The sequence below is a fragment of the Crotalus tigris genome, unplaced genomic scaffold (assembly GCF_016545835.1).
Source record: "Crotalus tigris isolate CLP2741 ecotype Arizona unplaced genomic scaffold, ASM1654583v1 scf7180000017987.690289119674:8195010, whole genome shotgun sequence".
Taxonomy (NCBI): Eukaryota; Metazoa; Chordata; class Lepidosauria; order Squamata; family Viperidae; genus Crotalus; species Crotalus tigris.
The window spans coordinates 5766512-5780940 of NW_024096758.1; the positions used below are offsets into that span (position 1 = coordinate 5766512).

At 41.9% G+C, this 14429-nt stretch overlaps 1 protein-coding gene across 2 annotated transcripts in view; it reads right to left on the minus strand.

Moving 5' to 3' along the window:
* The window catches only part of LRRC75A (leucine rich repeat containing 75A), a 69176-nt gene extending 62682 nt beyond the window's left edge, over positions 1-6494 (minus strand). For both annotated transcript variants that reach the window (XM_039346163.1, XM_039346162.1), the window contains exon 1: positions 5336-6494. In XM_039346163.1, the coding sequence (XP_039202097.1) occupies positions 5336-5641 (306 nt within the window). In that variant the 5' untranslated portion in view covers positions 5642-6494. The remainder of the gene's footprint in view (positions 1-5335) is intronic.
* Positions 6495-14429: the final 7935 nt, after the last annotated feature.

Consider the following 14429-nt stretch of genomic DNA (forward strand, 5'->3'; position numbering starts at 1 on the left):
CTGCTTTATACCATATTAATAAGGCCACACTTGGAATATTGATCCAGTTCTGGTCACAATACAAAAAAGATGCTAAGATCCTAGGAGGTGTGCAGAGAAGAGCAACAAAGATGATAAAGGGTCTGCAGGCTAGATCGTATGATAAACGGTTGAGGGAGCTAGGGGTATGTAGCCTATCAAAGAGAAGGATTGGGATGACATAATAGCTGTCTTCCTGTATTTGGCACAGCAAAGAGGGTTATCAAAAGGCAGAACAAAAATGGGTGGAAGCTTGTTAAAGAGAGATCCAGCCTAGAACTAAGGAGAAATTTCCTGGCAGCAAGATCAATTAATGAAAAAAAAAAGCTTGCCTCCTGGAGCTGTGGGTGCTCCATCGCTAGAAGCTTTCAAGAATTGACTAGACAACTGTTTGATTGAGATGATATAAGGTCTCCTGCCTTGAGCAGGGGGTTGGACTAGAAGACTTCTAAAGTCTCTTCCAGTCCTATGATTCTATGTTTATGTAGGTTATGATTACCCAATCTATATTATGCATTTCCTTGTAGAAACATATGGAGACAGGGACATAAAATAGCTTCCATGAAAAACTTCCAAGGAAGGAAGAAAGATTGTACAATCTGTCCAGACAGCACACACCCACACCAAGCAGATCCTGACTAATATACAACTGTTTTCCTTGTGAATTGCTGCATCTTCCAGACCTACATGCTAGACTGAAAACTCCCATTATACCCCTCTATGGCCTGCAATCTAATCCTCAAGGCTAGCATTTGTACTTGTGCATTTGCTGAGCAATAAGGCTATGCATTAAACATAAATCCTCACAGCATAAATGGCTGCAAGTCTAGCTACAAAGTGAGCACATGTGAATATATGTACATATGAAACCACCACCCATCTCAAAGCTTTGCTCCTATTATTTCTTCACTTAGGTTGAATTCTGAACTCACATTTGTTCCTGTCTCTTCCACAATAGCCTTCCCTTATTATTTTACTCAGTTAAGTGCCAGATCCTTTTATTTCTTGAGGCTTCAACGGTTCCATCTTTGGCTTTCTCTTGATCCTCTCTCATATGACTCTAAGAGCTTCCAAATGCTTCCATTTTCACACAACTGATGAATGGACTGGTAGAAAACCAGTCCACCTAGCAACAGGCAAGCTGAGTTTTTGATCTCTGCCTCCCCATCAGTATTTCTTCCCAAGAATAGAAGGAATTAATGCACAAGATGGTATGAGCATCTTCCAACAGGCATCTGGAATAGAGCCCACAAAAATCCCTTCCCCCTTTTATTTATTTTTATGCAGTCTTTAGTTGATCCCCCTTCATTTTATTAAGAATTAATATTTCATTTTCATCTCTTGAGAAAGGGCAAATTTGCACAATGGTTATACAGGATTTCCAACTTACATAGTACATGCTCTGGGCTGGGCCTTTTTAACTCTTGCCTACCCAAGAGATGAGAGGAAAGGAGCACGCAGCAGCCACTGTGTCAGGTTCAACACCTTACAAAGAACATTTGTCCTAGCATTTGGAACAGACATTTGCCCAGTTTATCAGCAAACATTGAGAATAAATGGGCCAACAGCTTCTAAGAGTGCTACTTCACATGGGTGAGCCAGCTTTTGCAAACTTTTAAACATTCCACACCTTGGAATCTCCCAACAAATAAAGCAAATAAGTCTTTAGCTAGCCTGTGTCACTAATAGCATTTGAAAAGCACTGAATACAGAGCCGAGATTTCAAATACGACGCTGGCAAACTGCTGTGCTGTAATCAGTAATAATTTAATGCAATCACGGCAGGTATAAGCATACCTGAAATACATAAGTCTTCTCAACTGGGGACTGTTCCTTCCAAGCAAAAATCAAAACACCAGGAACCATAAAACCGAATTATAGTAGCTGCATGGCCACTCTATAAAGGGAAAAGGTCTGTGCAAGGGGCAACTGTGCAAGGAGTTTGCTACAAATGGGGGGTTGAAGAATAAAATGTTAAAAGATACTCCCCCTCCCATACACACACACACACACACACACACACACACACACACACACACACACGTCGTCGTACCTTGAATTTTAAACAGCTTAGGTGACGAGAAGGCAACTTATGCCTTTGGGCACCAATTTGCCTACAGTCACCTTCTATGGTATTTGCTAAGCTCCTTGCTTCAATTTTTTTCTTTTTTAAATATATCCATTTTAAAGAAATGGAAATTCAGTACATTGCAAAGCAAAGTCCCTGCAACCAGCAGACATTTGGGTCCCCACAGGAATTCTTAGAAAATAAAACCGATGAATGGCTGCAGCTTAGAGCAATTCTTGGGAAGTGTACTCATCTGGAAAAGTAATGTTTTGTAGCTGGCCCCATTCACTATGACAGCCCCTCTGCAAATGCACAAACACCCCTCCCTCATGGGGTTATTTTATTAGCAAATGATAACACATGTTATCGTAATCCAACCATTTTCTAGCCTTCATCTCAATAATATTAAAGTATCTGTTGCAATCCAAGACTTGGTTCTGGTCTCAATCAATCAGAATAGAGCTGGAAGGGACCTTGGAGGTCTTCTAGCCCAACCCCCTGCTCAGGCAGGAGACCGTATACCAGCGATGGTGAACCTTTTAGAGACTGAGTGCCCAAACTGCAACCTAAAACCCACTTATGTATCGTTGAGTGCCGGGTGGGCATGGCCCATTGGGTGGGTGTGGCCCATTGGGTGGGTGTGGCCAATTAGGTGGGCATGGCTGCAGTGGTAATGGCAGACTGGGTTCAACCAATCAATTCCAACTTTGCGAGATCTTTCCCCCCCCCCCAGAGGTTGAAATTGATTGAACCTTTTTTTTTTTGTGCACATGGCAGTGGAGGCCTAAAGAGAAAGGTTTTATAAAACCCAGCTGAAGGCGTAGGACTGGGGCGACAGCATGCGTGCCCACAGGTGGCTGTCCAGTCTTTTCTTAAAACCCTTCAATGATGAAGCACCTACAACTTGCCTTTTTTCAGACTGTTTTTCCAATCTTCAGTCCTACTTTTTTTACATTTTTTTTACATTTTAGTGCAGTGGGGGGGGGGAATCTATCCTAGAAATGCTACTTTAAGAAACTCAATAAATAAGAAGTCTTCCTAAGGAGCAATTGCCAAGCTGAGCTGAAGAAACCACACATGGAAAAGGATTTTAATAGCCAGACAATCAAGAGATTTGAATGTCTCTGATATTGTCAGTTATTATGGTTCCCACCAGAACAGAGCTTATTTTGTTAATTCTATCATTTGTATTCCCTCTCTGGAACATCCAATTCAGCTAAACTGGTGACCCTTTGGCTAAGATCTTCTAAAGGAACATAACAAATTAAAAACAATTCCTGCTCTGGGGGAAAGCTGGAAACTGTAATGGGAGAGGGACAAACTGGAAATTCTCAGCACCCAAAAAAGATAATTTATATAGGTTTGGGAGGCTGAGGTTAATTTTAAACAGGAGAAATTAAATTTATTAACCCAACTTAAATGAAATGTACTCCTGTGGGGCTCCGTGCACTGCAACGGTGCAAGGAAATAAGTCAAGTAATCCACAGGGTCACTAGGCCAGTCCAGACTCCCTTTAATTAATTCTCAACAAATGTAATTCAATTACTGCCAAGAAACATCGGGCAGCAGGATTTAAACATGTTGTTAATCTCTGTACTATAGCAAAAAACAAAGCAAAAGAGAAATCAATTATACCAGCATTTGCATTTGATCTTGGCAAGTATGGCATAAGATTCATCTACCTCAAATCCCCCCATCTTTATAGCTGATATACAAATAATCTTCCATATTAGAATCTTTTTTCCTGTATATACATTTGCAAATCAACTGGGCTCCCTTTGCTATTGAAGGAAAATCTGCATGCTATGAATCAACATATCTAGAGAAGAGAGAAAAACCTGAACACATCAGATACAGTAGTGAGTGCCAGAATTTCTCTCTGTCAGACACAGAATAAAGTCAATCAAATAATCCTTGCTATACTTTCCACATAAATAAATGTGATATAAATTGATAGGTTACATCTAGGAGTTTCACTGGGCAGATTCTGCAGTCCAATTGTTTTCAACCCATCCATCTGTCTAACAAAATGCTATGCTCTAAATCTGGACACTTCCTTTATTATTGCTTTTAGTGCCATGCAGAGGTCTGGATTTGAAGAGAAAAAGATGATCCAAAGGACCCATAAACATGCATGTAACATTTGTTGACAACCCTTCAAGTTCTCTTTTCCTTGAAACATATGACAGCTGTGGAGGGGAGCCATGTAAGCCCAGGGAAAAATACGGCACCTTTAAGAAGTTGCCAACAGATGCTTACATGTGCACCTACGGATGTTCTGAATCACTTCTCCCTTCAAACCTGGATTTCTACACAGCCCCTTAAATGCCAGACAGGAAAAATATCCCATACAATTCTTTCCAGGGGTCATCAAGCCCACCAATGGTAAGAAAACAATGACTGAGCCACAGCTTGAACCATGCTTTACTGTGGCATTAGATAGATTTTAGACCTTAGATAAGCTTGGTTTGCAACTTTTACTGGTTTAGTAAAAGATCTAAACTCTATCACAACTTTGAAGAAAATCTTCTTTTCATCTCCTAAGGTGACTTACCATGAGTTTCACCCTAACTGAAACCAGCTCCTTAATGGGAAGGTCCACAGTCAGCTCCAACCTACCTGAGTTTCTCTACAGAGTAAGAAAATGCAAAAATGACTATGCTGTGACAGAGCTGAGAACTGAATGGATACAAACATTACTTTGAAGAGACCTTTGTACAAACAGCTATTCTTTATTTGCTCACTGTGGTACATAATCCTATTTTGATCTTACAGAATGTAGAGGACACTCTTTTCAGGGACCCCCAACCCTTCTTCACTCAAGATAAGTTACTGAAATCCCCTTTGAAAATTCATTCAAGAGCTTCCTTTTTCAACTGTATCTCTTGGTTTTATACCCAAGAATCTTCCTGGTTCAAAGTCAAATGAAGAACTTTGCCAATCTGCCACATTGGCTAATGCCTCTCAGCCAGTAGCTATGCCAACTTCACCATAACCCACTCTCAATTTCTCATTTCCAAATTCCTCCACTTCAGTGGGTCAAACCCCAAGTCTATTAGCTGGTTAGAACAATTCTCTGGCTTTCTCGGTTAAATACATACTAATAAGCCAAGCGTCTCCAATATGCCCAGCAGGAACTAAGATCCAGTACATGCATCCAGACATCTGCTACTGTTGTTGGAGTGTGTCAGTCGTCGTCGTCCCCCCCCCCCACCGCCCAAGATTCCTGCTGCGATCCCATCTTCTTACCTGGCGCAGGTACTTCAGCAGATCAGTTGCCTCCTCGTGCCTGCCTTGTTTCACCATCCTCAGCATATCTTGGATCAGGACGATCCGGCGATGGTACGGGGGGAGGCTGCCGCCGCTGCCGCCAGCCCCTTTGCCAAACTTTTCACTCGACCGTACTACGAGGGACGCCAAGAAGTTTCCGCGCTCCCGAGAAGGCAAAATCCGTCGGCGACTGGCGGAGAGGGGACCCTGGGGGCTGCTGCTGCTGCTACTACCGCTACCGGCGGAGCCGGGCAGCGAGCAACCCTTGGTCTGTTTGGCGCCCATACTGGAGCAAAGCCCACTCTTCCTTTCTCTCTCTCCCGGCCTTCAGGAGGACATCCTCGGCTCCTGCCCAGAGAGAGAGGCTAACCCGAGCAGCCGCAGCGCCGAGAGGACAGAAAGGACGGCGTCTCCGAGCATCTCCTGTCTGCACGGCGGAAGGATGGATGCCCTCTCCGGCTCTTCACGCGGGGCGAGCTGCCTACCAGCCTGTCTGCTCTCGTCCTTCCACCCTTTCGCTCAAGAACCCCCCGAGCGTCCGCCTGCTAGCTTCGGGCGCAACTTCGGGGAAACTGTTGCACATCCGGACCGAGCGCAGAATGGGCGTCGCCGGGTCGGGAGGAGGTATGCGCGGGCCGGGCGAGGGCAATCGCAGCCCAGCCGTACCGAGCCGCCAAAGGCGAACGAGTCAGGCCGCCTCCCTCCTCCTCCTCCTCCCCGCTACGATCCGCCTCGAGCTGCAACTGGGCTGGGCCAGTCACAACCCCTTCCTGGCTGGTCGCGTCTCTGCCTGCCTGCCTGCCTGCGCGCGCCCGTCCTTCTGGCTATCCTCCTCGCTCCGCCTGCCGAAGGGGGCGAAAATGCACAACCGCCGCCTCCTGTTTTGGCCGGGAGCACGTGACGAGCGTCTCTCTGAGCACGTGCAGAGCGCGCGTCCTCTCTGGCGCGAAAGGAGCCGAAAAATATCTCCTGTGAGAAGGCGGGGAAGGGAGAGGGAGCGATTGAGCGGATCTCGGCTTGGCTTCCGCTGCCGGCGAGCGAGCGAATTCCTTCTGCCCTCTGGCTGCGCGCCGTTCGCCGTCTTCGGAAAGTAGCGTCTGGAACAGCCGCTGCACGCTCTGCCTTCTCTGTCTCTCGAACTCCCCACCCGAAGCCTAGTTCCCATCGCGCGGATCGCACTGACAGGGAGGCGGATTGGTCCAGCCCCGCCCTTCGATTAAAAAACAAAACAGATTGAGGCTTCTTGCTTCGCTAGGGCGTCGTGATCTCTCGAGGTCTGAAAGTGTCGTCTTGGGGAACGGGGGCGGCTGCCAAGGGATCTTAAGGCAAGAGGTGGTACGTTGAGTAGCTCACTGGCATTTTAGGTCCAGTGACCATGAAGATGCTCGCAATCATGCTTGTCCCGAAGTGCTTTTTCAAAAGGCAACTGGACTTTGTTTTTCCTTGAAGACGTTTCGCTTCTCAGCCCAGAAGCTTCCAGGAAAAACAAAGTCCAGTTCTGAAGAAGCTTCTGGGCTGAGAAGCGAAACGTCTTCAAGGAAAAACAAAGTCCAGTTGCCTTTTGAAAAAGCACTTTGGGTTAGGTCCAGTGAATTCAGACAACCTGCTAACCCCGAGTTGCAAAAAAAATAGGTACTTCATTGCATAACTCATTACGCTGAACCACTTGATTCAATTGCTAAGACAATTTTTGGTTTCCCACAAGATAACCAAATTTACCCAAACTCATTTTAGCCTAGATTAGCATACTGAATTCAGGCTATCCACTTAGTGTATCATTATCAATTTTATTCAGATCCTATCTTTTCTCTGAGTGTTGGATGGGGGGGGGGAGTCTAGACTATTGACTAGTTTTATTCTCTGGTAGCTGTGAATGAGAAATTCACTGAAATCAGATAATTTTGTGAGCAGATTGCTATTTCTTATCTCTTAAAAGTTCTATTTGTGGCCTTTAAATAACTCAGGACGTTACAACCAGAGTTTTCCTTCAGAATATTGTCGATTATTCTTTGACTCTAACTTAATGGTTTCATCTTACAAATCAGTGAGCCACCATAACACCACTTTAACCTTTTGATACCTTTGAATCAATCCTAACTCCCCAGAACTGCCTGGACAAGTCTCTGCAATTTGTTTGCAAGATTTCAAAAGTGATTTACTACTTGCATAGCTGGAAATTAGGGTAGTTTTTTTTAAAGCAGATTTCCTCTAACTAGTCTTAGAAGATTTCATTCAGCATTGCTGTGTGGTTTAGTGCTCTAACTATAATATTACAACAAGTCTTCTGTACTTACTCTTCAGTTTCTTACAGATTTTCAGCTTCTCTGAGATTCACTTTTAAAAATGCTATTCCAAATCCCATGGAACCTCCTTTTACTTTCCTAGTCAGAAATAATGAGCAGTATACATATTGTGAATTGATTTTCCATTGGGAAATATTATTTGAATCAACCCAACAACACTTCCAATTATACACAGCTGAGACAATCAGAATGATCAAAATGGACATCTCTGTTAATATCTGCACTACAACATTTGTTCATGAAACAAAGCCTGTCAGGCCTGAAGAATCAGGACATGTTAAGTTCCAGTTAAGCTAATTTATTGCTCATGCTTATACACAAGAATCTAGTCAACTAACAGACAGTATTAAATTGGCATTAGATCAGTGGTTCTCAACCTGTGGGTCGGGACCCCATTTGGGGTCGAATGACCATTTCACGGGGGTCGCCAAACCACGCTGTCCGCCATTTTTTTCCCTTTTCCCTAGCTGTCCTACTCCCTCTTATTGATGGCCACACCCACTTGGGAGTCACCACAACATGGGGAACTGTATTATGGGGTCACGGTATTAGAAAGGTTGAGAACCACTGCATTAGATAAAAGAATTAATGGAATTCAAGGGGAGCGGACTGGGATTGCTTGTGGGAACATAAGGACTCCAGGCTAATTCTTTTCTTGATTCCGCCCCAGGCTCTGCCTCTTCTCTTACAAAGACATAGCCAACCTTGAGTAATGTCAGAAAGCAATATTGGACTTGGACAAGAGAATTACATAAAACTCAACAACCTTAGCTAAACTGGGAGATTAAAAAGACATCTGAATAAGTCACTGGCAAATCACTTCTGTGTTGGTCCCTGGAAACAATGTGGCTGTGTTTATAGGTACATAACCATACATTTCATGTTTCTGAAACATACATCTTTATAAGACAAAACCTTCTAATTCTGGTATCTGTTCCCCATTCTAATGTCAATGTACTTTTTTTGTAATTACTTTGAAAATTAGTAAGAAACTTCTCAGAATACTCAGAGGCCGAATACAAGACTGCAATTATAAACTGTAATGTCATAATGATTATTTGATCCTTTAAGGTTCCAACTATGACAGTATTCTAAGGTTCAAATATAACTGTGTAAATATAACTAATTATGAAATTATACTGAGGTATAAAAACATTAATATCAAATGAATTCTAGGATCTCAGAGGATTCTCCCCCTGGTTTTCAGAGGAACTTACAGAGTTGAAGTGAAATAAGACATGAGAGCACTTATAGAGAAAGGAAAAGGGCAAATTTGGCCAGAAATAGATTAAGAAACTTTATTAAGGTTTATGAGGGCAATTTGGAAATAAACCTCCATTTGGTTATCAATGACAGACACTCGCAGACACAGAATTTTTGTTATATACATTAGAAAACTACAACATTACATTACTTTTGATATAATCGCCATTCAAATTGTCATAACGTCTTACAAAGTTTGAAATTCCTTAGCAGGCAAGCATTATCGTAAACAAACACCACACCGGAAGTGGTATAGAAAATCTCACCAAATGTGAAGATGCCAAAGGAGTGCTGCTAGTGAAGTTTATGGAACGTGGTTCGACCATCAATTCAGAAGTCTACTGTAAAACATTTCAAAAACTCAGACGAGCTATCCATAACAAGCGTTGGGGCATGCTGACTTCCGGTGTGGTGTTGGTTCACAATAATGCTCACCCACACACTGCAGTTCCGTTGGGATATTTTTGATCAACACCCTCCCCCTATAGCCCGGATTTGGTGCCGAGCAACTACTACTAAGGAATTTCAAATCTTGTAAGATGTTATGACAAGTGCCTCAATTTGAATGGCGATTATGTCGAAAAGTAATGTAATGTTGTAGTTTTCTGTATCTGCAAGTGCCTGTCATTGATAACCAAATGGAAGTTAATTTCCAAATTGCCTTTGTACCATGAAAATAAGAAAGGCAAAACATAGGTATTTTTCCACTCTATTTGCATCAACAAATTGCTCTTTGGCAGTCCTGTTTAAGGTAGCCCATTCTTCCTTGATAAGAGTGGGTCAGATCATTTGACCTTTGAAAGGACTTATTGAGAAACCTGTTGGATAAGGTTGTTTGGATTTACTCTGAGTTGAACTCTACCCATCCACGTCCTGTGATAATCTGAAATGAGTTTAGCCTATTTGTCCTGAGGAATGGACAGAGTTCTTGAGACTATGAGTGTAGCCACTTGTGTATCAGATCTATGTCCTTCCTGGGTTGCAGAAGGCCTTCCAGGAGGTTGTCTAGTCATTGGTGAATTCATTCTTGAGTGAGGTTTCCTCCTTAGGGAATCATTTCTGAGCCATGTCCAGCTTTCCCTTTGGCATGGTTGTGGAGAAAATAGGTAGGCTGCAGCTTCAGAGTGCTTTAAATCCAAGGTTTTCTGGATCTCTTTTAGTTGTGTTTCAGGCCTGAGCATAGGACCAAAACAATATTGATCACCCCTATGGTGGGACTAGGCTGGGAGTGGAATAGCCATCCTGACCCTCTTTGATTTCTTGGTGACCCTTGATACCATCAGTCATGGTATCCTTCTGGATGTGTTTGATTTTTCAAGTGGGAGACATGATATGCTTCCTTTTCTCCAAGTTGGTTCCAGATGTTCATGGGGAAAGGAGTCATTGACCCTTGCTTTGTGGGTACAGGTACCTCGCTGCACCCACTTAACATCTGCAGTACATGACACCACTGAATGAGGTCATTGATATAGAGCTGGGTATCATCAGGTGTACCCAAGCTGTCTTGGTATCTCGAAGGGTATGGATCAAAAAGAGACTGAGAAATAAAGTTATCAAGACTGAATAACTATGGATTTTGAGGCCTCTTGAATCTAGGGATTTTCTATCTTTGGTTCTGAATGTAGTTGTACACCCCATTGGTCTTACCATTAATTACACTAATAGATCTAGTATACATTTTGAGGGTATTCCTAATCTTAGTTCCTCCTTGAAGGATAGGTGGCAGTCATGGTTTGCAGGATCTTCACATAAATCCATCTTATGCTTCAGTTACTCCAATTCCTGGATCGGGAGGTTATATTCACAGTCCCTCATATTTCAGTTTCCTTGTCTAGATTCCCTTGTGTTGTACATTGAAACTACAGCTGGTCCAGAACGCAGCAGCATAATTAGTACCTTGGTACACCCACATAGCATTGCTACTTTGTGAGCTACACTGGTTGCCAGGCTTTCAAGTGCAAGTCACTGGTTATCAAAGCACAGAACCTGGTTATTTGCAAGATCACCTATTTCTAATTATTTCAACCTGGTGAATAAAATCTGATACACTTGGCATGCTCAGAGTCTTGTTATCCAAGCAGTGTCATCTAGTGGGACTTAAATGTCATCAAGGGAACTACCAGAGGACTGGAAAAGAGCTAATGTAGTTCCCATCCTCAAAAAAGGAAAAAAAATAGATCTAGGAAATTACAGACCTATCAGCCTGACCTCAATACCTGGGAGGATCCTGGAAAAGATAATCAAACACCGAATCAACGAACACCTAGAGGCAAACAAAGTCATTACTAAAAGCCAACATGGGTTTGTCAAAAATAGATCATGCCAGACAAATCTTACTGCATTCTTTGACCAAGTGACAAAATTAGTGGATCAGAGGAATGCTGTGGACATAATTTATTGGACTTCAGTAAGGCATTTGATAAAGTAGATCACAACCTACTACATAATAAGATAGAAAAATGTGGGGTAGACAGAATCACCACCAGATGGATCCGTAGCTGGCTGACCGGCCGTACTCAGCGAGTGATCCTCAATGGAACTGCATTTATATGGAGGGAAGTGTGTAGTGGGGTGCTCCAGGGCTCTGTTCTGGGCCCAGTGCTCTTCAACATCTTCATCAACGATTTGGACGAAGGGATAGATGGGGAACTCATCAAATTTGCAGACGACACTCCAGAAGACAGGCTTAAGATACAGAAGGATCTGGACAGACTTGAACACTGGGCACTAACTAACAAAATGAAATTCAATGGTGAAAAAAGCAAGGTTCTACATTTAGGCAAGAAAAACCAAATGCACAAGTACAGTGTAGGTGGCACCATGCTCAATAGTAGTAACTGTGAGAGGGACCTCGGAGTCCTAGTAGACAATCACCTAAATATGAGCCAGCAGTGTGCTGCAGCTGCCAAAAAAGCCAACTCAGTGCTAGGCTGCATTAACAGAGGGATAGAATCAAGATCATGTGAAGTATTAATACCACTCTACAATGCCTTGGTAAGGCCACACTTGGAATACTGCATCCAGTTTTGGTCACCACGATGTAAAAAAGATGTTGAGACTCTAGAAAGAGTACAGAGAAGAGCAACAAAGATTATTAGTGGACTGGAGGCTAAAACATATAAAGAACGGTTGCTAGAATTGGGTATGTCTAGTTTAACGAAGAGAAGGACAAGGGGGGACATGATAGCAGTATTCCAATATCTCGGGCTGCCATAAAGAAGAGGGAATCAAGTTATTTTCCAGAGCACCTGAAGGCAGGACAAGAAGCAACGGGTGGAAACTAATCAAGGACAGAAGCAACCTAGAACTAAGGAGAAACTTCCTGACAGTGAGAACAATTAATCAGTGGAACAGCCTGCCTCCAGAAGCAGTAAATGCTCCAACACTGGAAGTTTTTAAGAAGAGACTGGACAGCCATTTGTCCGAAATGGTGAAGGGTTTCCTGCCTGAGCAGAGGGTTGGACTAGATGACCTCCAAGGTCCCTTCCAACTTTACTACTACTACTACTACTATTATTATTATTAAAGACATGCCTTCTCTGTTGGTGCACCTGCACTATGGAATCTATTCCTCATAATATCCAGATGGTCCCAACATTGACTTTTTTAAGGTTTTGAAGACTTGGTTATTGCCCCAGGCATTGGGTGAGGAGGTCTTGTGGCCCATCTGGATTGTTGCTGGTTGTTGAATTGCATCTGGCAAAATTTGCTTTATGTTTGGTTTTATTTTATATTTTTGTAATATTGAATAGTACTTTAAGTTGCCTATCAGGTGGACAGTTATAAAAAGTGACTATATAAATTCACAGGACCAAAAATATGGGTTCTTTTACCATAGCCATAACCAACAACCTCACAAGTAGATATTTGGATGTCCACTATCAGTCCAATGTTTGATTTAGCAAGTCCCTTGGATGAAACTGCTGAAAGAATATTATGAAGGTGCTTTCTCTGGATCAAAGCCATAGGTGGCTGCAGAACTTCCAAAGTAGCCATGTTTCTTAATCAGAAGTTTATATTAGGATCTCCCATTTCACACAGTAGGTTTTTCTTATTCCCCTGGGTCTCTGACTAAGCAAATTTGGGACTTAGACAGTATTGTCCAATTGTTCCAGGTCATGAATCATGCACTTTCTTGCAACCTGTAAATGCTGGAGCCAATGAAATAGATGCTAAAACTCTCTTCTTTGAAAAAATTCTGCCTTGTCTATTTTCAACATTTATAGCTCACTTTTCTGTGCAACAAAAATAGGACTTTGGATATCTTCTTTGTTTGTAAAAGGGGATTGGTCCAATCCATGTAAAGTATTTTTTTCAGTGAATAATAACCAAGACCTGAAAATTGATTTCATATATATATATATGAACACCAGGAAGTTACAAAACTATAAAAAGTTTTAATAGAATAAAACCAGAATAAAACCAAGATTTCGCTGGCTTCTGCTAGCATCATCAGGGTAGCGTCCAGCTTGGTTTTATTTTTTATAGTTTTGTAACTTCCTGGTGTTCGTATATTTTATTGTTTAACATGGGTCTACCCAGGAATCACCATTTTGTTTTTAATATTCATATATATATATATATATATATATATATATATATATATATATATATATATATATATATGTGTTTTCTGAGGTTTTCGTGGGTATTTGTATATAGGTCTTTGGTTGTTCGGGTTTTCTCCCGCGTAAAATTGGAAGTGTCTTGGCAACGTTTCGACGAAGTCACATTCGTCATCTTCAGGCTGGTGTTTTTAGCTTCTTGCTTTGAGCAGCAAACACACTGAATCAGAACACACCTCCACCCAATCAGAACACAGCCAAGCTCCCATCCAATCAGTTCATACCCTCACTGGCAGTTAAAAGGAAGAAACAGCTAAAACCACACATTGCTGCTCAAAGCAAGAAGCTAAAAACACCAGCCTGAAGATGACGAATGTGACTTCGTCGAAACGTCGCCAAGACACTTCCAATTTTACGCGGGAGAAAACCCGAACACCAAAGACCTACATATATATATATATATATATATATATATATATATATATATATATATATATATATATATATATATATATCTTGCTGCAATATATACAGTGCTGGTCAGAACTCAGTAGGAAATCGCTAGGTTTTTTGTTTTTTTTTAGAATTTTAATGTTTTGTTGCTATTCTGTGGTTTCTACTGCATTAATCATAATTACTATTCCTATTCCTCATGCTTATGTTTTGCAGTTCTGCTGATTTTAATCTTGTTTTATTTAGATTTATTTTTATAATAATTTAACTATCATATGCAGAGAATTCCTGTCATAGTGTGGTATAAAAGCACTACATAAACATTTTGATTTCTCTAATTGAGAAATCTGATGTAAGATTTCCTTTTAACAAGCCTGACCTAAATTTCTTCTACGGAGATTCATTTGTTTCTCAACTATGATAAGTAGACCATAACATGAGCAAACAGAATGAGCCCACTCATACTCAATAAAATACTTCAGGTTCCCA